The 25050-nt window shown below is 41.1% G+C and overlaps 1 protein-coding gene across 1 annotated transcript in view; it reads left to right on the top strand.

The window, feature by feature from the left end:
• Positions 1–24681, top strand: part of LOC115092794 (disintegrin and metalloproteinase domain-containing protein 28-like) — a 141905-nt gene extending 117224 nt beyond the window's left edge. Inside the window, exons 17-19 of the mRNA XM_029604113.1 lie at positions 939–1019; positions 19219–19296; positions 24062–24681. Of these exons, the coding sequence (XP_029459973.1) occupies positions 939–1019; positions 19219–19296 (159 nt within the window). The 3' untranslated portion in view covers positions 24062–24681. The remainder of the gene's footprint in view (positions 1–938; positions 1020–19218; positions 19297–24061) is intronic.
• Positions 24682–25050: the final 369 nt, after the last annotated feature.

The following is a 25050-nucleotide window of genomic DNA, read 5'->3' as shown; positions in this document are numbered from 1 at the left end:
GCCTGTGGGTGTGGATGGATGACTAACTGTGTGTATATGTGGGGTGGAAGTGAGAGCCAGTGTGAGTGGATGGGGGAGAGCTGGGGTGTGTGTGTGAGAGAGTGTGTGTGAGAGTGAGTATACTAGGGATGTGCAGAGGGATGCCATATGTTGCATTCGGGATTCGTATTTGTCGGGGGGCAGATACATTGCATTCGGCAAGGGGGGCCCCTGATACGTACATGTGTTAATTCTTATTCGTTTCCCGGCTAAAATTGAATTAAGTACAACCCCCCACCCTCCTGAACCCCCCCCCCCCCCAAGACTTACCAAAACTCCCTAGTGGTCCAGCGGAGGGTCCAGGAGCCATCTCCTGCACTCACACCCTCGGCTGCCAGTATTCAAAATGGCGCCGATAGCCTTTGACCTTCTATGTCACAGGGACTATCGGTGCCATTGGTCAGCCCCTGTCACATGGTAGGAGCAATGGATGGCCGGCCCTTGTGACATAGTGAGGGCAAAGGCTATCAGCGCCATTTTCAATATTGGCAGCCGATAGCCTTTGCCCTCACTATGTCACAGGGGCTACTGGTGCCATTGGTCAGCCCCTGTTGCATGGTAGGAGCACAAGATGGCACCAGCCATCCATTGCTCGTACCATGTGATTTTGTACTTATGTTAACCCCCTCATCTCATCCAGAAATGTAATGCTCATTTATCCTCTTTACTTGCCAGGAGTCAGGCACCATGCTAAGGGCCTGGTTTACTAAGGCTTCCCCCAACACTTAGTAAACTGGGTCCATAGACTGTATGCCCACGGAATGAACAGCAGAGATACAATTTCCCTCTTTAATTCATTAAACAGCCGCTATTTGGTAACAGTGTTGCAGATCTTATTGCCCAATGCTTTCCTAGGAAACACCACTGACGATTATACGCATGTCTAACTTGAATTGCAGGTGTGCAGTGACAGTCAATGTGTGGATGTTGCACAAGCCTATGGATGGACCAACTGCACTGCAAAGTGCAAAGGGCATGCAGTAAGCCTTGTTTTCTATTTCTTTACCAGCACCTAGAAAATGTTCTTCCATAAGTAATAAAATAAGATGAATAAAGAGTGGTTGGAGCAGCAACCTGTGAACCAGGAAAACCAATGTTCTAATCCTCCTTGTGACGTTGGGCAGTTTACGTCACCCTCCATTGTCTCAGACATAAACTTAGGAGCTTGGTTACTAAGCCATGAAAAACATTTATTGCACAATAAATGCTTATTGCGGCAAAAGCATGTGATGACTTTAGCAAAATAACACAGATATGGAAATGTGCTGCTTTGCAAATACATGCAAAACAACTTATTAATAGGTAATTTAATACAGATAACATAATGTGGCTTGCATCAGGAGTTGTAGCTAACTTTCACCAGGAAGTTTGGGATGCTAATGAGCATCCTGATGCTCCTGGCCTGAGGTTTAGAGGGCCCCGAGGCCTGAAAGAGCCCTCCCTAAGTATGCAAGACCCCTGCCCACCCTGTCCCTTCCTCTAGATGCAGCCCAGAAATGAATACAGTAGAAAACAATAAACATTATAAGTCATGCAGTGAAGCCCCATCCCCACCCAACATCTCCCTTTCAAAAAAACACAGTGTCCTGGTTCTGAATGCTGGACCAGCAGACTAGAAGGCAGCAACCCTGACTCACCCTAGCCCAGCCCCTGGCCTCACTAGGCTACCAGGAGCACCCCCTAGGCCGTGGTGTGGACGGTCGCTTAAAGTCAGAGTGGGGCTGATAGGCCTTTATACTAAGTATACCACTTACGAGGGCTGTCGGCGCCAATCTGACAAGCGTCTAGCGCTGTTTGACTTATGCGCCTGGCTAGAATTGGGAACTGGGTGGTAGGGCTGGTTTTTTTGAAAGGGGGGTTTGGGAAGGAGTTTTTTTAGGCTGCCTCTAGAGGTGGCAGGGGTGGGCAAGGGTCTTGTACATGCTGGGAAGGGGCTATTTCAGGCAGATATTGCTCTTTAATTAAAAGTCCACCATTGCACAAATTTTAGACATTTTCAGTGTGGAATTTTGTCCCGCTGAATTTTTCCGTGGGGAAAATACTGTATGGTTTCCAAAGCTGCGTACTGCAACTTTAGAAACCCCCCACAGTATTTCTCCACAGCCTGAGGTGTTTTTCCCTTCCACAGAAATATATTGTAGTTAGTAAATTACCCCTTTAGATTGTAAACCCTCTGGGAACAGGGAAATACCTATGGTAGAGGTAGCCAACTCCAGTCCTCAGGAGCCAGGTTTTCAGGATATCCACAATGAATATGCATGAGATAAATTTGCATACAATGTAGGCAGTGCATGGAAATCTACCTCATGCATATTCATTGTGGATATCCTGAATACCAAGCCTGTTTGTGGCTTTTGAGGACCGGAGTTGACCACCCCTGCCTATAGTATCTGAATGAATTTGTTTTGAATTGGCTGCCAGTCACAAACGGCAGAACATAAATCGAATTATATTATACCTGTATCCCCTGGTCTAGTTATATCTGGACAGTGGTACCAGAGGCCATATCTCAAATACCGTTTTAGGTGATAAACTTCCCATAATGTTAAGCCGGGTGGACAGGCGTTAATTTCTGAAGGGTAAAAATGTACGCGTTGGGTGTACTTTCGTTTGCATCGGGGGAGAATAGCTAATAGCCTCATCAACATGAATTTGCAAGTGCTGAGCACTATTAGCTTCGCGGAGGGGGGGGGGTTGGATGCGCGTTTTGGATGCGCTAATCCCCTTATAGCATAAAGGGTTGTGGACGCGCGTCCAAAATGTGCATCCAACCAGGGGTTAACCAGTGCGCTCGGCTCGAATGTGTCTTTGACATCAGGGTTCCCTGAGTGGAGGGAGGATGATAAGTTCCAAGGCCCTTCCCATCGCAGTCCTAAATCCCAGCTTCAAATTAATGTATATACTGAAATGATGATAATACTGACAGTAAAACACACTGGAAGCCGACTTGGTTTCCAACATTACATTTACTGAGAGGTTGTAAAATGATGAAAATAGTCTTTGCAGTGCTTCTCTGTCTCCAAGTATTTCTCAATAAGTTTGTAAATTCTCAAGGTCTTATAAAAGTTTAAGATGGTAAAAGCCAGTTAATTAAACCTTTATTCTGATGTTTCACCCTCCCATTGGCACAGGGCAAGTTTTAGCTCTTCCCTCCCAATGTAGGTGGAATATCAAAGATCAAATCCCTTTTTTTTTTAAACTCTTTATTTATAACAGGAATACAAAACATATTTTACACGTCATTTATCTCCTACCTCTCCATATTCTCTCCTCACAGTACCTTAAATGCACCAGTTATTCTCCTCTCTAGTATCAGAGTGATACTGCAGTTATTCTTCTTCCAAGATCTCCGGTAGATATTCATGGGCCCTATAGGGATCCTTCCTTTCTCCTTCCTCTCCTCTGGATGGCTGTAAGTCATCTTTCCTCTGGATACTGATGATCTACAGCTTCTTTTCAGACCTCTCCTTTTGATGTTAGAGTAGCAAAGAAAATAACGTAACTGAGTCCCTAGGTAATGAATACTCAGAATGCATATAAATCAGCATCAAAAATACAAAATGGATAGGGTGGATAGAAAGAAACTCCCATCCAAATAAGACTCCACGGAGGCATTAAAACTTAAACAATAAGAAAATAAGGGGATAGCCATGGCATTCTGAGCCTGGAAGAGAAGCAGAAAACCCACATCCTAAGATGGTGGTCTAAGTATTTATAGCAGAGGAACACACCATGTACTCTCTTCTTAGGGGGAACTCTTCATACCCACAGCTTTACTATGCTATCTCCCCACACCGATGGAATATGCTGAATAATTCTTAGTAGGGATCTGACAGGATCTCTACATACCAATATTTGTTTTTAAGTATTGTACTAGTTTGTCCATTGTCTTTTATCTTTATATTTTCTATATTGTTGGGTTTTTGTTTGCAGTTATAGATGGAAGTTTAACTGTTAACTACTGGAATGCTTTTGTCACATTCTGAATATCAAATCCATTAAATATAATAATAATTTATCGGCTGTCTCCACTTCCCCAAACATGTTTAGATATTATATTGCTTAACATTACAACTGAACTTAAAATAAGTTATTGTTCTCTACAAATGATCTATTTAATAATAGCATGAAATCACTCAAGGTCATGATTCATTAGGACATTGCAACCCCTTTTCATACCACACCTGAGGCACATTGGAGAAAGGTCAAGTAAAAATACTCCCTGTAATGTCTTTATCCTTAATTCTTAGAACACAAGCAGTCCATGCTAATTCAGATTAAGGTCCATCAGGCCTACATTCCTGTCTCCAGCGGTGGCCAGATTGGGTCACAAGTTCGAGGTAGATCCCAAAAAGTAGATCTATTTCTTGTTATTCCCAGGGATAAGCAATGGCTTTCCCGAGTTTATCTGGCTAATAACTGTTTATAAGCTTGTCCAAACCTCTTTTAGGCCTGGATTCACCATTCTAACGCAGAATGGTGAATCCAGCGAAAACGGGGGGTGGGCCTGTGAAAGCCGGCAGCCTTCACATCACCGCGGTGTTTTCGCTGCCGGCTTTCGCTTCCAATAGCGCCCGTGAAAGGTGGTGCTATGGGGCGCGCTTCTGGCGATGATAACGGTGCTTACCTTATCACTACCAGCAAAGACATTGCAGCGTCCACCTCCTCGCTGCCCCGACTCCTCCCCTTGCCACCCCGACTCCGCCCCCGGCAAGCTATTGCACGCGAAAAGGGACTTTTCGCGATAGCCGCTTATCGCACACAATAAGTGATAGAAAATGACCCCCTTAAACCTTGCCATGCTAGTTGCCTTGACCACATCCTCTGGCAGCGGATTCCATAGCTTGATTGTACTGTCTCCTATTTACCTGCTCCATCCCACTCATGATTTTATAAACCTCTATCATATTATCACCTTTCAGTTGTCTCTTTTCCAAGCAAAAAAGATCTAACCTGCTTAGCCATTCCTTATGAGTTTTTCCATCCCCATTATCATTTTTGTTGCACTTCTCTGTACTTTTTCTAGTTCTGCTATGTCTTTTTTTGAGATGGCGCAACCAGAATTGCATGAAATACTCAAGGTTGGTTGTGCCATAGATCGAAACAGAGGCATTATGATATTCATTTTTATTTCTCATTCCTTACCAAATAATTATAATATTCTGTTGGCTTTTTGACTGCTGCCGCATAGTGAGCTGAAGATTTCAAAATATTGTCCAGAAGATCCATTCCCTGGCTGATGAGCTCCAATATGGAACCCAGTCTTGTGTTCCTGTACTTGGCATTATTTTTCCTTATGTGCATCACTTTGTACTTTTCCATATTAAACTTCATTTGCTTGTGGCACCGTAAGGTGGCCTTGGGATAGCCAGAGAATAGACTTCAGGCTGGACTCTGTCAAAAGTTTTCATAAATTTATTTATGACCAGAACAAACAAAGCAGCGCTGCTATTCTTCACAGTTCAACAAAAACAAATGCAATAATACAACTTATTGTGGTGGGATGTAGTTAATGTGGCATATTTGGATTTTCAGAAGGTGTTTGACAAAGTGCCTTATGAGAGGCTTCTAAGAAAATTAAAAAGTCACGGGATAGCAGGTGATGTCCTTTCGTGGATTACAAACTGGTTAAAAGACAGGAAACAGAGAGTAGGATTAAATGGACATTTTTCTCAGTGGAAAAGGGTAAACAGTGGAGTGCCTCAGGGATCTGTACTTGGACCGGTGCTTTTCAATATATTTATAAATGATCTGGAAAGGAGCAAGATGAGGTACTTAAATTTGTGGATAACACAAATGTAATCAGATTAGTTAAATCTCAAGCAGATTGTGATAAATTGCAGGAGGACCTTGTTAGATTGGAAGATTGGGCATCCAAATGGCAGATAAAATTTAATGTGGACAAGTGCAAGGTGATGCATATAGGGAAAAATAATTCTTGCTATGGTTAAATGATGTTAGGTTGCACATTAGGACTTACCACCCAGGAAACAGATCTAGGCATCACAGTGGATAATACATTGAAATTGTCAGCTTAGTGAGCTGCGGCAGTCAAAAAAGCAAACAGAATGATAGGAATTATTAGGAAGGAAATGGTGAATAAAATGGTGGATGTCATACTGCCTCTGTATCGCTTCATGGTGAGACAGCACCTTGAATACCTTTTTTAAACCCAGTTACACTAACTGCTGTAACCACATCCTCTGGCAGTGAATTCCAGAGCTTAACTATGTGCTGAGTGAAAATAGAATTTTCTTTAATTTGTTTTAAATGAGCTACTTTCTATTTTCTTGGCGTGCCCCCTTGTCCTATTATCTGAGAGTAAATAACTTATTTACATTAACTTGTGCAAGTCCTTTCATGATTTTGTAGACCTCTATCATATCCCTCCCCTCAGTTGCCTCTTCTCCAAATTGAACAGCACTAACTTCCTTAGCCTATCCTCGTATGGCAGTCGTTCCATGATCTTTGTCATTTTGGCCACCCTTCTCTGCACTTTCTCCAGTGCAACTATATCCTTTTTGAGATATGTTGACCTGAACTGCACACAGTATTCAAAATGTGGTCTCACCATGGAGTGATACAGAGGCATTATGACATCCATCATTTATTTGCCATTAATTCCTAACATTCTGTTTGCAGAACTACAATACTTCAGCTAAATATCAGGTGTAAATGATCTTAAATATAATAAAAGTAAAAAAAATGACAGTGTAGAAGGTTTTGTTGCAATGGGGTACTTCAGGCTGAAGAGGCAGGAGGGTCTTCATGGGTGAACTGGTAGACTAATTGGTAAAAACGGTTAATTCATTGCCGCTCGAATGTTATAAAATACCATGACTTATGGGTGTAAAAGCCGACTTACGGGGGGAAATGCATCAAATTAACATAATTAAAATAAGCACACATATTCTTTTAAAACTGGAAATACAAATATGCGCCTTTCCCGCTACTTATCTGGCCAATTTGAACATATTCAGATAAGTAGTGGAATTTATCATGCTATATTCTGATTTATCTGGCTAAATAACAGCAGGCATACATAGCCAGATAAGTCTGAAAAGCGCTACTACATCTAAGTAGCGCTTTTTGGACTTATCTGGCTACATGCTGCTACTTAGCCAGATTTATCGACCTTTATCCAGATAAGTCCGAACTTGTGTGGCTTGTGGTTTTTACATACTTGAGCATTTGTGCGCACCTATGCATTCATATTTTATAGCCTGTGCTTATCATTTCTGCACAGGTTATAAAATACAGTAGCAACTTTGCGTCACTCATATACACATGTAAATGGGTGCATATGAGCAGTTCCCTATGAGGATAACTTTCAAAACTGCTCACACATATCTATTTACGCGTGTTTATGAGCTCACCCAAAGTTACTACTGGATTTTCTAACCTGCACAAATATGATATGCGAAGGTTATAAAATATAAATGCATAAATGCTCGTGTATATATAAACTGCGAGCTGCGCAAGTTCGGACTTATCCAGATAAATTCTGCTTTATCTGGCTAAGTAGTGGCACATAGCCAGATAAGTCCGAAAAGCACCACTTAAACTGACATGCAGTGCTTTTCAGACTTATCCGGCTATATAGGTCTGCTGATACTTAGCTGGAGAATCAGAATATTGCACGAAAAGTGCTACTACTTATCCAAATAAGTTCAAATTGTCTGGCTAAGTAGCATAGTGTTTTTCTTTTTTTTCATATATAAATTTAGCATTTCCAACAAGATGAACATTAGCATTCAGCTTAGAGCCATAAGAGAAGAAAAAATAAGACAAATTGAATATACATTCAACAATATAGCAAATATATACAATAATATAATTATGCTAAACATAAGAAAAAACATTCAAAAATCTAAATGCTCACATGAGACACAATCTAATTAATTAAGGCCTGGATTCACCATTCTACTGCAGAATGGTGAATCCAGCGAAAACAGGAGGCGGGCAGTCATCGCACCACCGCGGTGTTATCGCTGCTGACTTTCGCACCCAATAGCGCCACCGTGAAAGGTGGTGCTATTGGGCACGCTACTGGCGACGATAACGGTCCTTACCTTATCGCCGCCAGTGAAGATACCGCCGCGTCCGCCTCCTCGCCGCCCGACTCCGCTCTGACTCTGCCCCCGGCAAGCTTTCACACGCGAAAAGGGACTTTTTGTGTGCAATAGCCTCTTATCGCTATGCGCTACCGATAGAAAATGACACCCCCCTTTAAGGGAGGAAAGAAATATTAGGAGAAAATAATCACAAAAAGCAGGAAAAAATGCATGCAAAGGCATTAACATGAAACATCTGGAGATATTTCAATAATGATTTTTTTTTCTAATCTAACAAATAACATAACTAATTAGGGGAAGAAAAGATATATAATCCCAGCATATCTCAGACTCACAATACATTTCCAAGGATAACAAAACAGAAAATAGCACCAAGAGCCCATGTCTCTTAGCAGACAGCAAGAAAACTCTTCTTTCGATCTTGTGTTACTTTAGTACCATCAAAGTAGATCCATATTCTTTTCCCATAGAACAAAACCTGACTCTTTTGAAAATACATTTTCATAATTAAATTTACGTCCTGTTCAAACATGAAGGTAGACAATATGATGGTAACTTTCGAACCGGTGCACGGTTGCGCAGATGTCGGCCTGCGCTCAGGGACGTGGCCATTTTATAACATAGGCATGCATATGTGTGCATGTTAGAATACAGACTGGCCATGTGCACTGAAAGTGGACAAAGCCATGGGACCTGATGAGGTTCATCCCAGGATACTGAGGGAGCTTAGAGATATGTTGGCAGGTCTGCTGAGTGACCTGTTTAATAGATCCCTAGAAACGGGAGTGGTGCCGAGGTCCCGCTTCACAAGAGTGGGAGCAGAGAGGAGGCTGGAAACTATAGGCCAGTTATCCTCACCTCGGTGGTGGGAAAAGTAATGGAGTCGCTGCTGAAAGAAAGAATAGTGAACTATCTACAGTCAGGATAATTGCTGGACCAGAGGCAGCATGGATTCACCAGGGGAAGATCCTGTCAGACAAACCTGATTTACTTTTTTGACTGGGTGACTAGGGAATTGGATTGAGGAAGAGCTCTTGATGTCATCTACTTGGATATTCTGTACCCATCACAACATGGATTTCGCAAAAACTATAGCACTGAAACACTACTACTTACGCTAACTGATAACATCATGAGAGGTTTCGACAGCGGTAAACATTACATCTTAGTGATGCTGGACCTATCAGCGGCATTCAACACAGTAAATCATGAGATCCTATTAAATAGATTAGAAGAAATAGGGCTATGCAACACAACAATCAAATGGTTCAAATCATACCTAGATAACAGATATTTCCAAGTGCAAATCAAAAAAGCAATGTCAGAAAGAATAAACCTTCAAACAGGAGTTCCACAGGGATCAGCCCTATCTGCCACACTATTCAACATATATATGCTGCCGTTATGCCACCTGCTAGGTGGTCTGGGCATCTCACACTACATATATGCTGACGATATTCAATTAATACTTCCAATTAATGACTCAATTGAGAAAACATTAACCTTAGCCAACATGTATCTAGATATAATAAAACAGCTCTTAAACCAGATGGAATTAGTTAACATAGAGAAAACAGAATTCCTACATCTTGAATGAAAAAACATCACAATCATTCAAAACCCAGTCACAATCAATAACAACCAAAAAATACAACTAGCAGAGAAAGTACGAAACCTTGGAGTGATTATCGATACGGAACTAAGTATGAAACAACATATATCTCTAAAAGTAAGAGAAGGTTACGCCAAACTTATGACTCTCAGAAGACTTAAACCACTTCTAACACCTAATGACTTCTGGTCAGTACTACAAGCATTAATTTTTTCAAGCACTGATTACTGTAATGCCCTTCTACTAGGATTACCCCACATCACGATGACATCTACAGGTATTACAAAACACAGCTGCAAGAATTTTAACTGGTAAAAGTAAAAGAGACCATAATCACCAAAACCCTAATTGAACTACACTGGCTACCCATTGAACAAAGAATTCAATACAAGACTCTTTGCACCATACATAAATTAATACACAATGAAAAGGCAGAATGGCTGAACACAGCCCTTCACGTACACGTCCCTAATAGAAACTTGAGATCAGCAAACAAAGCCCTACTAACTATTCCCTCAGTAAAATCAGCCAGACTAACACAAGTAAGGGATAGGGCCCTATCCCTAGCAGGACCTATAATATGGAACACAATGCCTTTAGAAATCAGAACACAAAGAGACATCAAAGCATTCAAAAAAAGTTTAAAAACATGGCTATTTAAGCAAGCATACCACAAAGGGAATGAAGAGTAGAATCCAGGGAATTGTATGATGCAGTCCGAAGAACTCCCACACACACATCAGTTTACTCGAATGGTGTGTGTGTGTGTATATATTTTATTTTACTTTACCTCTATTAGATTGCAACCACAAAGGACCAGACTTAAGTGTTAATTTATCTTATAGCCGATATACTTAAAGTAGACATGACTTATCACAACCACTAAGTAATATTTAATATGAAACTATGTTACAGTATTTGATGGCACCTGTTTAGTTAATATAATTCAACACATTTAAGTTTGAAATTATGTGCCTTATTGTGAACCGTTGTGACAGCAACTAGCTTAACGACGGTATAGAAAAGATTTTAAATTAAATAAATAAATAAATAAATTTCAGCAAAGCTTTTGATACGGTCCTGCACAGGAGACTGGTGAATAAAATGAGAAGCTTAGGAGTGGGTGCCGAGGTGGTGGCCTGGATTGAAAACTTGTTGACGGACAGAAGACAATGTGTGGATAAATGGAACTAACTCTGAAGAAAGAGCGGTGTTAAGCAGAGTGCCACAAGGATTGGTGTTGGGACCGGTCCTGTTCAGTATCTATGTGAGCGACATAGTGGACGAGATAGAAGGTAAGGTTTGTCTTTTTGCGGATGACACTAAGATCTGCAACAGAGTGGACATGCCGGAAGGAGTGGAGAGAATGAGATGGGATTTAAGGAAGCTGGAAGAGTGGTCGAAGATATGGCAGCTGAGATTTTATGCCAAGAAGTTGTTACGACTGTTGCTGCCCGACGTCTCCACTCTGCCCTCCTTACCTCTCTGGCGACTCCTCCCGCGGTTGACGGATGTTTGGCTGCTGTGGCGTCCCCAGGCCGGCTTGGGCGCTGCCTCCCGCCATGCTGTCCAGCTGCCTTAGGGCACGCGCGCCGTGTGGCCCTGCTTCAAATACTTTCTTTGGCGTGAACCTCAGGGGTGTCCCCCTGTGATGACGTCACGCATCCCGGATACAAATAGCCTACGCTACTGCTATCTAATTGAGTTAGCAAGGGTTTCAGTAAAGGGATTCATTACGGATGGGACTCGTCTCCGTACCTGCCTCTCCATTATTGGACTTACTCTATTCTGGGTACATACTCCTCGGGGGCCTCTCTCTTCTCTTTCAGGTCGCTGTCTGGAACCGGTGCTCGCTCCTCGAGGGCCCATGTTCCCAGACTCGCTGCCTGAACATTACTTCTGCTTGGAAGATACCACTGCCTACACCATCAGTGAGTTACCATCTACTTCTCTCAGAGCTGTTCCCTGGAATCAGGTACTCGTTCCTCGAGGGCCTGCCTCTTCTCCAACTCCTTTGTTTCCTACTGAGAGAAACCGCTGTGTGAGTACTCAACCAACGAGGCTCTATTCCAGAACCCTGCATCTACTTCATTGTACTCACTATCTCAGTTTCTCTTCACTACAGCACAGTCATTGAGGGATCGCTGTTCCAGAGCCCTGAGGCACTACAAGCCCAGCTGGGCTCCATCTCTGCTCACTACTGCCACCTCTGGTGGCTCCTTAATACTGTTAATAAAAGATCTATCTGTGTTGTGTGTCCTAAAGCTGAGCCTGACCTGTGGCCCCTTACGGGACTTCCCCCCGTGGGCATGGTCAGCAGCCACAGTGTCCAAGGGTCCACCCAAAACTGTACAAACAATAACAGAAGTGCAGAGTGAAGCATATGGGGTTTGGTAATCCGAAAGAACTGTATTCGATGGGGGGTGAAAGGCTGATGGGCACAGAGCAGGAGAGAGTCCTTGGGGTGATTGTGTCTAATGATCTGAAGTTGAAGAAACAATGTGACAAGGCGATAGCTAAAGCCAGAAGAATGCTGGGCTGCATAGAGAGAGGAATATCGAGTAAGAAAAGGGAAGTGATTATCCCCTTGTACAGGTCCCTGGTGAGGCCTCACCTGGAGTACTGTGCTCAGTTCTGGAGACCGTATCTCCGAAGGGACCGAGACAGGATGGAGGCGGTCCAGAGAAGGGCGACCTAAAAGATGGATAGTCTTCATCGAATGACTTATGAGGAGAGATTGAAGAATCTAAATATGTACACCCTGGAGGAAAGGAGGAGCAGAGGTGATATGATACAGACTTTCAGATGAAGAGTTTTAATGATCCAAAGACAACGACAAACCTTTTCCGTTGGAAAAAAAATCAGCAGAACCAGGGGTCACGACTTGAAGCTCCAGGGAGGAAGACTCAGAACCAATGTCAGGAAGTACTTCTTCACGGACAGGGTGGTGGATGCCTGGAACGCCCTTCTGGAGGAAGTGGTGAAGACCAAAACTGTGAAGGACTTCAAAGGGGCGCGGGATAAACACTGTGGATCCATAAAATCTAGAGGATGTGAGTGAAGAGAGGGTGGCTTGCGGGAATGACGGCTACTACCTGGAGATAATACCCTTATTCAATAAACATACACACGGTTAATGCGACTCCAACATTGCTCTATGCTTCAACGGCAAAAGGAAAAGTGGAAAAGAAAATGGATTTGCATTCACAAAAAAGCAGGGAGTAGCTTGCTTGTTACGGCAGTTACTACCCCAAACCAAATAAGCCTGATACTTCACTTTCAATGCATATCCAACATAGCTCTCTGCTTATCCAGTGTAGATCTCTGCTTCAATGGCAGGGGAATGAATGAAAAGATGATTTATATTCAGACAACAACCAACAAGGACTGAATTATATAGTCTGAGTAAACAAACAAGCATGAGTGTAACTTGCTTGTATGGCGGTTACTACCCCGAATCAATTAAGCCTGATACTTCAATGCATATTCAGCATAGCTCTCTGCTTCAACGGCAGGGAGGATTGAAAAAAAGTGAATTTATATTCAGACAGCAACCAACAATAACTGAATTGCACAGGCTGGGTAAACAAATAAGCATGGGAGTAGCATGCTTATTGAGGCAGTTACTACCCCTAACCAATCAAACTAGATACTTCACTTAGATGCAGCTCCAGCACTGCTCTCTACATTAATGGTGGGGGTGGAAGGGAATTGGAGCCAAAAGGATACTAAGAGCCAAAGAGTAACAGTTAAGTATGAGAAAAAAACAAGTGTGAAAGCTTGCTGGGCAGTCTGGATGGGCCATTTGGTCTTCTTCTACCGTCATTTCTATGTTTCTATGTTAAGAGGGTGCGCACAAATCTCGTTTCTACCGCATAAGGCAGGGGATTGTAAAAGTGACGCATGCCAACACCATTGCCAGTTAAATCAGTTAAACCAGTTTTCCCAGTTAAGGGATAGGTCCTCCAAACCCCCCCCCCCCCCCCAGTGTAATAGCCTTCACTCCCTCCATTTAGCCCTGAACTTAAAACCTTGTAGATCTGCCTATTTTTCTTTATCTTATAACTTACACCTCCTCCATAGCAGAAGTAAATTTCCATAATAGGGGATTTGGATTTGCGCCCAGTCATACAAGTATTTACGCGCACATCTCTGGTTCACACCCCGAAATGTCCATGCCCCACTCAGTCCACCCCCTCGCTCACACCTCGTTTGGAAACTTTGGAGATGTTCGCATTGCGGGAGATACGCACATATCTGGGCAGCTTTTAAAACCTGCCTGGTGCGCGCAAGCCTAGCTTATTCGTGCATCCCCTAATTAATGCACTTACAGGGCTTTTAAAATTCACCTTCATATGCTTATCTTAAATCTAAGTTAAATTCATTTTTTTTCTTCCTGGACTTCCTCTTTGATTATTTAATCTTACCCTCAAGTTCCTGAGAGACTATTGATTGATTTTGATAGAGCCCCAGCCAAGTTTTTTTTTTAATTCATATTTTATTGCTTTTTCACAAAATATTATTGATATACTTCGCCAGGAAAAATAAGACATGTATTATACAAATACAATTAAGTAAATACATAATAATTGTTATCCAATACAAACTTACATATTCTTATATTTGAAGATAATAACCATATGACTCCTAGCCTGGAATATAAAGGAGTACTAAATTTGCTAATCATACAAGAAAACTGGCCTAGCATGCGATGTCAGTTATTTTATCTAGATTGACTTATTAGCCTACTTCAATGGAATTAGTCACATTCCTGGCATACAAAAAGGACTTGAGTTGTTCTACAGCTGAAAACACAAATCTCTCATCTTTTCGGCCTATTAAACAACGACATGGATATTTAAGGACAAAAGTATATCCTAATGCCTGAACTTGAGGCCTAAAACTAAAAAATTCATTTCTTCTAACCTGGGTTGGCCTTGACAAATCTGGAAAGATCTTTACTGCCTGGCCATGAAATTCTAAACCCATATTTTAGGAAATAATTTTGCATTATCTTATTGACATCTCCTTCAGAAATGAAAGGAGACTAGTAGGGTACCTCTATCTAATATTTCAACATCAGAACTTTCAATAAATTGGGTTAAGTTTTCCAGTGCTTCCAGGCAATTTTTCTCCACTTTTTTTTTTAAAGATCTAGTCAGAAAAAAAGCTTTATTAACTAACGGCATTTTGCAATCATCAAGCTTTAAGCATTCAAAGAAATATTTTTTCAAAGTGCTTTGAGTGTTCTCCCCCAAAGCTCTAGGGAAATTAATGAATCTCAGATTCAAATGTCTAGAATGGTTCTCAAGGTATTCCAATCTCTTTGACTGAGTTCAAATATCCTTAATGAGATTCACATTTACTGTTTGAACTTGTGTGACTTTGCAATCCAAATCTGTTAGCTTTTTTCCCATTTCATTTATTTGGTTTTGATTAGTAGACAACATTTTGTTTTCCAGTTTATTATATTTTGTCTCACAGACGTTTACCAGTCTCCCAATTGTGACCATCAATTCCCATAAGGTATCCAGCGTGACTACCGCTGGTTTAGGGGGTGGTACAATTAACTCACCCCTACTGAGGCAGTTTGAGGTCCTCCAGCTTCTAGCGTTTGGATTTCCCCTAGCCTGGTTTCCTCCTCCTGGGGATATTGATGTATTCAATCCCTCCGGTCTTTCAGTCCCCGCTGCTTCCATTGGGCTGGAGAAGAGCTGTACTACAGGCATGGTCTTGCTCCCTCGGCGTCCCCCTCCCTTCGGGTAGATGACATCATCTCCCTGCATCGCCTCGAGAGACCTCACTATAGTCACCGGTGCTGGAGGTGGCTTGCAATCGGGGGGGGGCTAAGAGGAGTATCCCCAGGCGGCGATAGAGCTCCTTTTCCACTCACTGCAGCAGGGCTTTCGCTCCCCTTTAGTGCCGACATTGAGGCCACGTAAGAATCGATCTTCTTTTGGCTAGAAGGTAAATCGGGTGGAGAGGGATACACCCGTATTTTCCCTTTGCGCTTTGCAGGCATTATTCTCGAAGAAATCTTTATGCAAAGAGAAGCGATTTCTCTATGTGACCTCTCACGCCGCCATCTTGGCTAGGAGTGAGCCCCAGCCAAGTTTTGACCAATAAACATATCAGAAGCACCGCTTAAAATTACAGAATCCACTCTTACTGAGACATGCCAAATTTTAACTAAGATTACTGTTGACAGCTTGGTTAGAGGAGGCAATGGCTTACTTGTCAGCTTGAAACCTAACTGCTCTAAGGACCTGATGGAATTTCCCAATCAAGCACCAACCTTGCCCAATGAGCTATTACCCCTCCCACTGGATCCTGTGGCACATCATCAAGCAGAACCAAGTCCACTGCCAGGGAGTCAGGGCTGTATCAGTGGAAGATAGTCAAGGGGGATCAAGGATACATCTTCCCCTGCCTAAACAGGCCCTCCTTTTGCTAAATCAGCAATGGGGAACAACTCCCCTTCCATTCCAAACATTCGACCTGCAAAGACATCTAAGGAGCACTGAAATGGTAAAACCGCAGACTCTGAGGGATATTGCCACAGTTTACCCTTCCTCTTGAGTGGCATAATGACAGAAACAAGTTTAGGAAACCAGCGGATCATGCTGCCATCTTGACTGCTCCCCTCCTTTTAGTTTTCTTCTTATTTTCTCATTTATCGTAATCTTATCATTTAAAGTTAAATGTGACTGTGGTAGTTTTACTTAGTATTTGCCTTCCAGTGATTATAGCAAATTTATTTGCATTATGATCATTATTGCCAAGCGGATCCACCACCTTTATCCCTTGCACCAGGTCCTATGTTTTACCTCATGAAAAGTAGATCCCCTCCCCACCCCTGTTTGTTTTAGGATTTGCTGCTTCATGAAGAAGTCATTTAAGGAATCTAGGAATTTCAACTCCCTAGCATGTCGTGAAATAGCATTTATCTAATCAATTCTGGAGAATTGAAATCTCCCATAATTATTGTGTTTCCAGTTTTTTTAGCCTCTCTAATCTCTGCTAGCATTTTACAATCTGTTTTCTCATCCTGGCCCAGTAGACGGTAATATACCCACTCTACTGAACTCTTGTCCATCACACTTTGAATTTTTATCCAAATGGATTCCAAAGTGCAATTTGTTTCCTGTAGAGTTTTTAATCCTAATTGGCTCTATGCCATCCTCAACATATAGTGCCACCTCTCCATTGATTATCTTTCTTCTACCAGGTCTCTGAGATGCCAATCAAGTCTATATCTGTGTTTAGTGTCATACATTCTATCTCTCCGATCTTATTTCTCAGACTTCTAGCATTTGCATATAGACCTTTTTTTTTGGATTTGCATGTGTATTCACATCCTACTAATTGGCAGATAATACAAGCAGTTTGGAGTCATTCATATCTGTATGCTCTTAATTTAAACCTGTCTGGGTTACTTTAATTTTTACTACAGCCTCTATATCAAGACATTCTAAATTCCTTGTTTTGCGAGAATACTTTGGAGATACCTCCCTCCAAACCAGACACTGAGCAACTAACGACTTTTCCCCATGATCTAGTTTAAAAGCTGCTCTATCTCCTTTTAAAATGTTAGTGCCAGGAGCTGGGTTCCACCCTGGCTAAGATGGAGCCCATGACTATGGAATGGGCTTGCCCTGCCCCAGAATATTATCCAGTGAAGCTTCTTCCCCGCACCATCATTTCACCCACAGATTGACACTTTGGAGCTCAGCCTGCCTTTGAGGTCCTGTGCATGGATTAGGGAACATTTCTGCTAATGCAACCCTGGAGGTTCTGGATTTCAGCTTCCTATCTAAAGCCTAAATTTAGCTTTTGAAACTTCCATTCTGCATTTTCCTATGTCATGGGTTCCCAGCTTCCCACATGCACCATAACAGCCAGTTCCTCCCCAGAGCTCTCTAAACTCCTTTTTAGGTGATGCCTGAAGATCGCTACCTTCTCATCAGGCAGGCAAATTACTTATCTTCATGCCACTAGATGCAGTCAGCTATCTATATTCCTAATGATCAAATCACCAACCAAAATGGTAGCCCTAACCTTTTTCTTCTTAGTCACCGCCCCTAGAGGGACATCCTTTATGTGAGAGGATACCTCACATCTGGAAGGCAGGTCCTATCTACCCGAACCCTTCTTGCCACATTAAGGTGATGATTTCCATTCAGGTGACCTTGCTCCTCCAAAGCTGTACAGAGGCTGCCAGACTGGAGTTGGAGCTGCTCTACTATGTCCCTGAAGGTCTCCTTTGTTTACCTTGGCTGTTCCATGTTTGTCATTCTGGCCTCTGGAGATCAGTCTCATTTTCTGAGAGTCAGGAGCTCTTCGCATTGGATGCACACATACAACCGCTCTCCAACAAGTAGATATTCATACATCTAACACCTTGTTCAAAAGACTCGCTGCTGGACCTCTGTCTGCATCTTAATGCTGTTGAGTTGTTAAAGTTATTTAAAGTTGTTTAAGGAGTGAGTATGCTTATTCTAATTTAGCTGTATTTTATGTTAGTTTGCCAGTGACCTCCAATGGGATTAAAATCAGTCAGTTACAACAATCAGGGTTAATTAAACACCAATTTAAGTCCCTAATTGACTCTTACTGTTGAAAAAGTCCTATTTATTAGGTTAACAGTCTACATATTTAAAAAAAAAATGTTACTGGGGTGGGTGGTAATCAAACTGCAGTGACTACTTTCCCAGCACAGATAAATACAATCAGAATTAAATTTAAACTTTAAATTGCATGCAGAATTAATTCAGATATTCAGAAATTACTTTCCAGCACACACAGATGCACTCAGAATAAAATTTTAGCCCTAAATTACACATAGGATTAATTCAACCCTCACAAACTTAGAGCTACTCAGAATAAATATAAAACTTAAATTGCACACAGAATTCATTCAGCACTCACAAACTACTTTCCAGCAGCTACACATACATTCACAATTACATTGGAGCCTTAAACTAGATACAGAATTTAAACATGCCAAACTACTTTCCCAGCACCCAATATTCATAGATAGAAATAGTTCAACCCTCAATTTCTATTGCAAGATTAAAAATGCACTGCCCCCAGCAAAAATAATACAGAAGAACTCTCTCATTTCTTAATACTTAATTCTTATTCTTGCTGAATTAATAGTATTTGATATCAAGTCCAGCAAGTCCCCTCAGAAATGCATTTGAATGCCGGCCTTGTGATTCTAAGACCTGAACCATGCTGGAGAATAGTGCCTCATACATGTGTCAGCCAAAACCACAAAGTCACAATGAGAAGAGGGCTTATCAAGATGGGTTACATGCTAGCCAATGCCATCAGCCTGCTCATGCTACAGAACCAGATACAAGTTAACTTGTTAATGGTTCCTTAAACGTCATCCCTTCTCCAAGCTTTGTTTTCTTAGAAATCATCTATGTCAACTAAGCCACACGTTTGGTCAGAAACAGTTAACATATATGCAATTTTGTTTTGTAGGTTTGTGACAATGAGCTGCAGTGCCACTGCGAAAAAGGATGGGCCCCACCGGACTGTGATAAACCTTTGATTAAATAAGTGAGTTCAGCTATTTTTTTTTTTTTAAATGTTTGATAAAAACAGTGGATGCCAGTATTACTCTTTGTGGCACTATGGTATGCTACCATATGGCACATCAACATTAGTATAATAGGAAACAGGGCTGCTGTATCAAGATAAGAAGTCAAGTAGTGGCCACAGTGCACTTTAAATTGTAAAATCTGCTAAGAAAACACCAGGGGTGGCCCTATTGTTTTCAGTCATTATGGCAAAACTATAAATGCAAATAACCATTGTGCCATTGTGCTCTACTGTGCTACTGCACCTAGTTTTATTTTCAGATTACAAACAAACCTTTGCATTCATTTTGAAAATATTATCTACTAGGTGCTTGGTATCGTTTAAAAAATCCAAATCATAATTTCATGATCACTTAACTAGGGTTGAACAACTATTTAAGCACTGTTCCTGATTTTTATTACATTGCTCTTAAAATAGCATACAGTGTCGAAATTGAATGCAATATTTTTTTCTGAGCTCCCTAAACTGCCAGTGGCAATTCAGTGTCACAGCATGTCAGGGAGAAACAAGCTAGATTGCAGTTGCTGATATCTAGGGGATTCATCAGTGGATAGATTTATTTTTTCTGCTCCAAGCTACAGCTCAACTTTGTCATTTAGAAAAAAAGGTGTATTTAACATAAAACCGGTTAGACCAAGTGATCCTTATTTATTAACATTTCCTATGATTCAGTAGAAAACATGGTTTTCTACTGTTGATTCTACTAGAGTGTTTTGCCATTGGGAGGCACAATTTTACCTACTCAAATAAAGGTGAATTTTAAAAGAGATGTGCATACACAAAATAGCAGATGTGTGCACAAGTAGTACTTATTCTCACTAGAGCTATTTTATAAACATTGCACACACACGTGCAAGTACCAATGCGCGAATAACTTTTGTGGAAAAAAGGGGCGAAGTTAGGGCAGATCTTGGACATTCTTGGGCGGGGCCAACATTCAAATGCAAAAATTGGGATTTTATAACCTGTGAATACACCACGCATAGGGCTGTTACCTGCACGTATTTACTTCTGCTCTCTATCAGTTGTAAGTCAGAATAAAACTATAGCCCAAAACTGACTGGGTGAAGGGTCACAGTAAACTGGAAGAAGTGAAGGCTTAATAACCAGAGGGCTCTTAATGACTTAGAGATAGACGGGCAAGTTGGTGGACTAACTGGTAAAACTGGTCATTTCCTTCATGTACACATGTTATACAATGTGCTGAATTGTGTGTGTAAAAGCTGATAAGTCCTAAGGAAAATAAGTACACATTTGCACACTAGGCAAATTTTATATAATGCATGTGCACTTGCACGGACAATATAAAATTCATGTGATGCGAGCTCACACCCACATACACACATATATGGGAGAACATAAAATATAAATATATACAGAAAATAATTGTTTGTTAAATCAATAAAACAGAGTTTATCAATATATTATATTTTATTATAAACAAATATACCACTGGTGTACAGTATATGAATACTTCAAAAATCCATACAAAATTACATTACAAAAATAATTATATGATTGCCAAACCATCCAGGCCCAGTGCCAGGGACACATTGAGGATATTTTTCATATTAGCATCTTTAAAGTGGGACATTGATGCTTTTATTCATATCATTCCTTTGAGTAGGGTTTTCTAGGGCATTTTTATTATTAATGTGATGAATGGTATGTATGAGTGTGTAATTTTTTAACAATCATATAATTATTTTTAAAAACTTTTTTATACCGACATTCATTTGCATATCACATCGGTTTACATATAACAGGGTTAAAACAACATGATTTGGAAAGTGAAAAATTAAGTTACATGGAACAGGGAGGTGAAGGAACAAGATTGGAAAGAAGTAGAAGAATAAAGGGTCCAGAGGGCAGTTGGAAAGGTTAATAAAATAATAGGAAATAACGTAAAAAAATGAGATGTGAAAGGAGTAACTATTTACAAGATTCTGTGTTGAGGCGTAATGTAATTTTGTATGGATTTTTTGAAGTACTCATATGTTTACACCAGTGGTATATTTGTTTATAATAAAATATATATGTTGATAAACTGTATTTTATTAAGTTAACACACAGTTCCTTTCTGTATATATTTACATTGTATTTTAAGAATTATTATGTACCTCTAGTTTTGTGTTATATCTTGTGAGAACATAAAATTTACCATACTGGGTCAGACCAAGGGTTCATCAATGCCAGTATTCTGTTTCCAACAGTGGTCAATCCAAGTCACAATTAGTACCTGGCAAGTACCCAAAAATTAAATAGATCCCATGCTACTAATGCTGGCAACAAGCAGTGGCTATTCTCTATTGATGAATAGCAGTTTATGGACTTCTCTAGGAACTTATCCAAATGTTTGTTAAACCCAGCTACTCTAACCACATCCTCTGGTAATTAAATCCAGAGCTTAATTGTGCATCGAGTGAAAAATAATTTTCTCTGATTTGTTTTAAATGTGCTACTTGCTAACTTCATGGAGTGCCCTCTAGTCATATTATCCGAAAGAGTAAATAACAGATTCACATTTACCTGCTCAAGTCCTTTCATGATTTTGTAGACCTCTATCATGTCCCCCTCAGCCATCTCTTCTCCAAGCTGAACAGCCCTAACCTCTATAGCCTTCCCTCATAGAGGAGCCATTCCATGTCATTTATCATTTTGGCCAACCTTCTCTGTACTTTCTCCAGTGCAACTATATCTCTTTTGAAATGCGGCCAGAAATGCTCATGGTATTCAAGGTGTAGCCTCACCATGGAGCGATACAGAGGCATTATGACATCCCCCATTTTATTTGCCATTCCCTTCCTAATAATTCCTAAAATTTAGTTAGATTTTTTGACCACCACAGCACACTGAGCCGAGGATTTCAATTTAATCTCAACTAGGGATGCACAGGAGAAACAAATTTGTTTTCGTTTCAGATTCATTTTCAGGAGGTTTTTTTCCCACAAATTTCTGTTCGTGAATTGTTTAATTCATTTTCCTTCATGAGAAAAAAAGAATCAAACAATTAAAAAAATATATACCCCAAAAATGGGCAGAAATAAAAATGAGGCTTCCCAGGGCCTCCTGCTCACCTTCCCAAAAAAATGCCGGGGCTAGGATCCTCCACTTCCTCAGTCCGTGGGTGTCCACCAGCTTCGGCCTAGGTCCAGGCTGAAGCCTCAGCCTTATGTAAGCTGATGGTGCAGTAGATTGCGGGGCTGCTAGCGACGCGCACAAAGTTAAGGGGGGGTTTAGATAGGGCCGGGGGGGGGGGGGTTAGGTAGGAGAAGGGAGGGGAAGGTGGGGGGGAGGGCGAAGAGAAGTTCCCTCCGAGGCCGCTCCGAAATCGGTGCGGCCTCGGAGGGAACATGCAGCTCGCGCTGGGCTCTGCGTGCGCAGGTTGCACAAATGTGCACCCCGTTGTGCGCGCCGACCCCGGATTTTATAAGATACGCGCGTATCTTATAAAATCCAGCGTACTTTTGTTCGCGCCTGGTGCGCGAACAAAAGTACGCGCTCGCGTATTTTTTAAAAATCTGGCCCATTGTGTACTAGTTCTTTGATACTGCTGAGCTTAGTGACAGGTTTCACAACACAGCCTAGTATGCTTCAGTCTCTGCTCTGACCTCAGTCCTCACCTCGTGCCCACTGCCCACACTGTCCATTACCCTTTGCCCAGGCAGAGACAACATAAATAGCAGCTTCACCAGCAACTCTCCAGTCTCCACAAAGGAAGAGAAGAACATCACAACAAGTCTACTCTGACACTTCTGAGGCAGTGCTGCCTGGCTGATTTTCTCTATTGTGACTGGTACACTGACAGTCTAAAATGGGCAGTGGCCAAAAGTTTGTTTGGGAGCTATCTAGGGGAACTCAGAGAGAGCTCAAAACGTATCCTCCACAGAAAATGCCTTCAGAAGGAATGCACAGAAGTATGAGCAAATCTCAGACATACTCAGTCTTCAAGATTAGCATCACTGTATTCGCTGTGCAGCAATAGGTTAGATTGGAAAATGCTTCCTTGTCAACATGTCCATCCTACCCATATCTGCTAGCTGGCTGCTCTATACTAGTGATTCTCACATGGATTGCCGCTATATAAAACACTCAAATAAATAAATACATTCCTAACTGTATACCTGTTGCTCTCCTGTTGAATTCTATGAGGCTATTGACTTTAATGGCTTATAGAAAATCATTCTGTTCAAAACAAATGAAACAAATAGGATTCGTTCAATTTGGGGGCCCCTCTCAATTCATTTTGGGGACCCCAAATGAAACAAATTAGACCCCATTCATTTCTTTTTACCCATTCTTTTTAAACTAATGCACATCCATACTAGTTTATGCGTGCACATCTCTTAAAATTCATCTTAAAAACTCTTTAGACCAGAGAAGAGGCAACGATGCTCCAAACAAGGAAATCTTATTTCACATTCCCTTTCAGAGCCAGAAGCCTGTTTCTAGTACAGTTTTGTGGTCTTGTCTCTTCGGTTCTAAACCATTCTAGATAGATTAGAAGTTCCCATATAAAAAAACAGCACCTTAAATAAAATGAAGTGTGCCAATTTCTCCTCCTCAGGATGGCTCTGGTGATTTGGTTGTTAAGACTTGTTTGAGGTTTTCAGAGGTCAGGAGTCTGTTAAAAATGTTTTGATTGAAGAGACGACCATAGCATATAGGATAAACATCAGCCATATTACATTGCTTATTGATATGGTCTTTGTGGTTGGTACAGCTGCAGATGTGACCTCTCCAGACTGGCGTGAAAACCAAAATAAAGAAAGTGACGCTGACTCTACTCCTGACACCTAGGCCTTGAGAGAAATAAGAAAAGGACCACTGAAGATTATCCAGAGAAATTAATCAGACCCAGATGGGGATTCAGCACTTTTATCTAATCATTTGGCAGCATTTTCAATACAGAGATTAAGCTTTGTTAACCTATCTACTAATAATTGTGATTTGATGATGTTTGTTCAGAAATCAGATCATAGCTTCTACATGCTGTTTGATCATTTTACATGGGATCCTTGACAGGGAAGATTTTATATGCACATCAGAGTGGACTTACAACAGATGGACAGAATAGCATTTGAGAAAAGATTGACACTGCATGTAATTTGGGGATAAAATATGATTAGAAAGAATCATAGATCAGCTAGCAAGAATTGCTTGGGGAAGTGATGTGAATTACAGCAGCCTCATAGGTCTTCTGTAGTATAGTTGATTTGTTCTGCTAATTAACCCGCACTAATTATTCTGAATAATGAGTTTGAATGTAGCTGTATTTGTCTGATTTAATTTTGGCAGCATATGTTTCCTCTTTATATCAAGCAAATTGTTAATAAAGGCAAGCACAGATTTAGTGTTGTCTTGCATTGTGATTTTTTTTTTTTGATGGATGGGGAAAAGTAGTACAGGAAGAGTATATTTTTCAGACTTGGACCTTTTACAAGGAATATCCTAAATTCTGCCAGGATTCAGGTGGGCTGGCAGCATGCAAGAACTGAAGGCCTACTATACACAATACAGTGTACCCACAACTGTCTCCAATTTAATATACGATCAGTTGTTTTATTCCTATAGGTAAAAAGATGAAAGCCATGCTGGTAAATGAGAATTTGAAAATCATGTCTACAAGGCTAAAAAAAAAAAAAATGACAGTCCTAGCTAAAGAAAAGGCAGCAACTAACAAAGAGTTAGCAAGATTTGCCATTTAGATAC

Source organism: Rhinatrema bivittatum, chromosome 5 (genome assembly GCF_901001135.1).
Source record: "Rhinatrema bivittatum chromosome 5, aRhiBiv1.1, whole genome shotgun sequence".
Lineage (NCBI taxonomy): Eukaryota > Metazoa > Chordata > Amphibia > Gymnophiona > Rhinatrematidae > Rhinatrema > Rhinatrema bivittatum.
The sequence above is the reverse complement of the archived record's forward strand: the minus strand, read 5'-3'. Positions and strand labels throughout refer to the sequence as shown.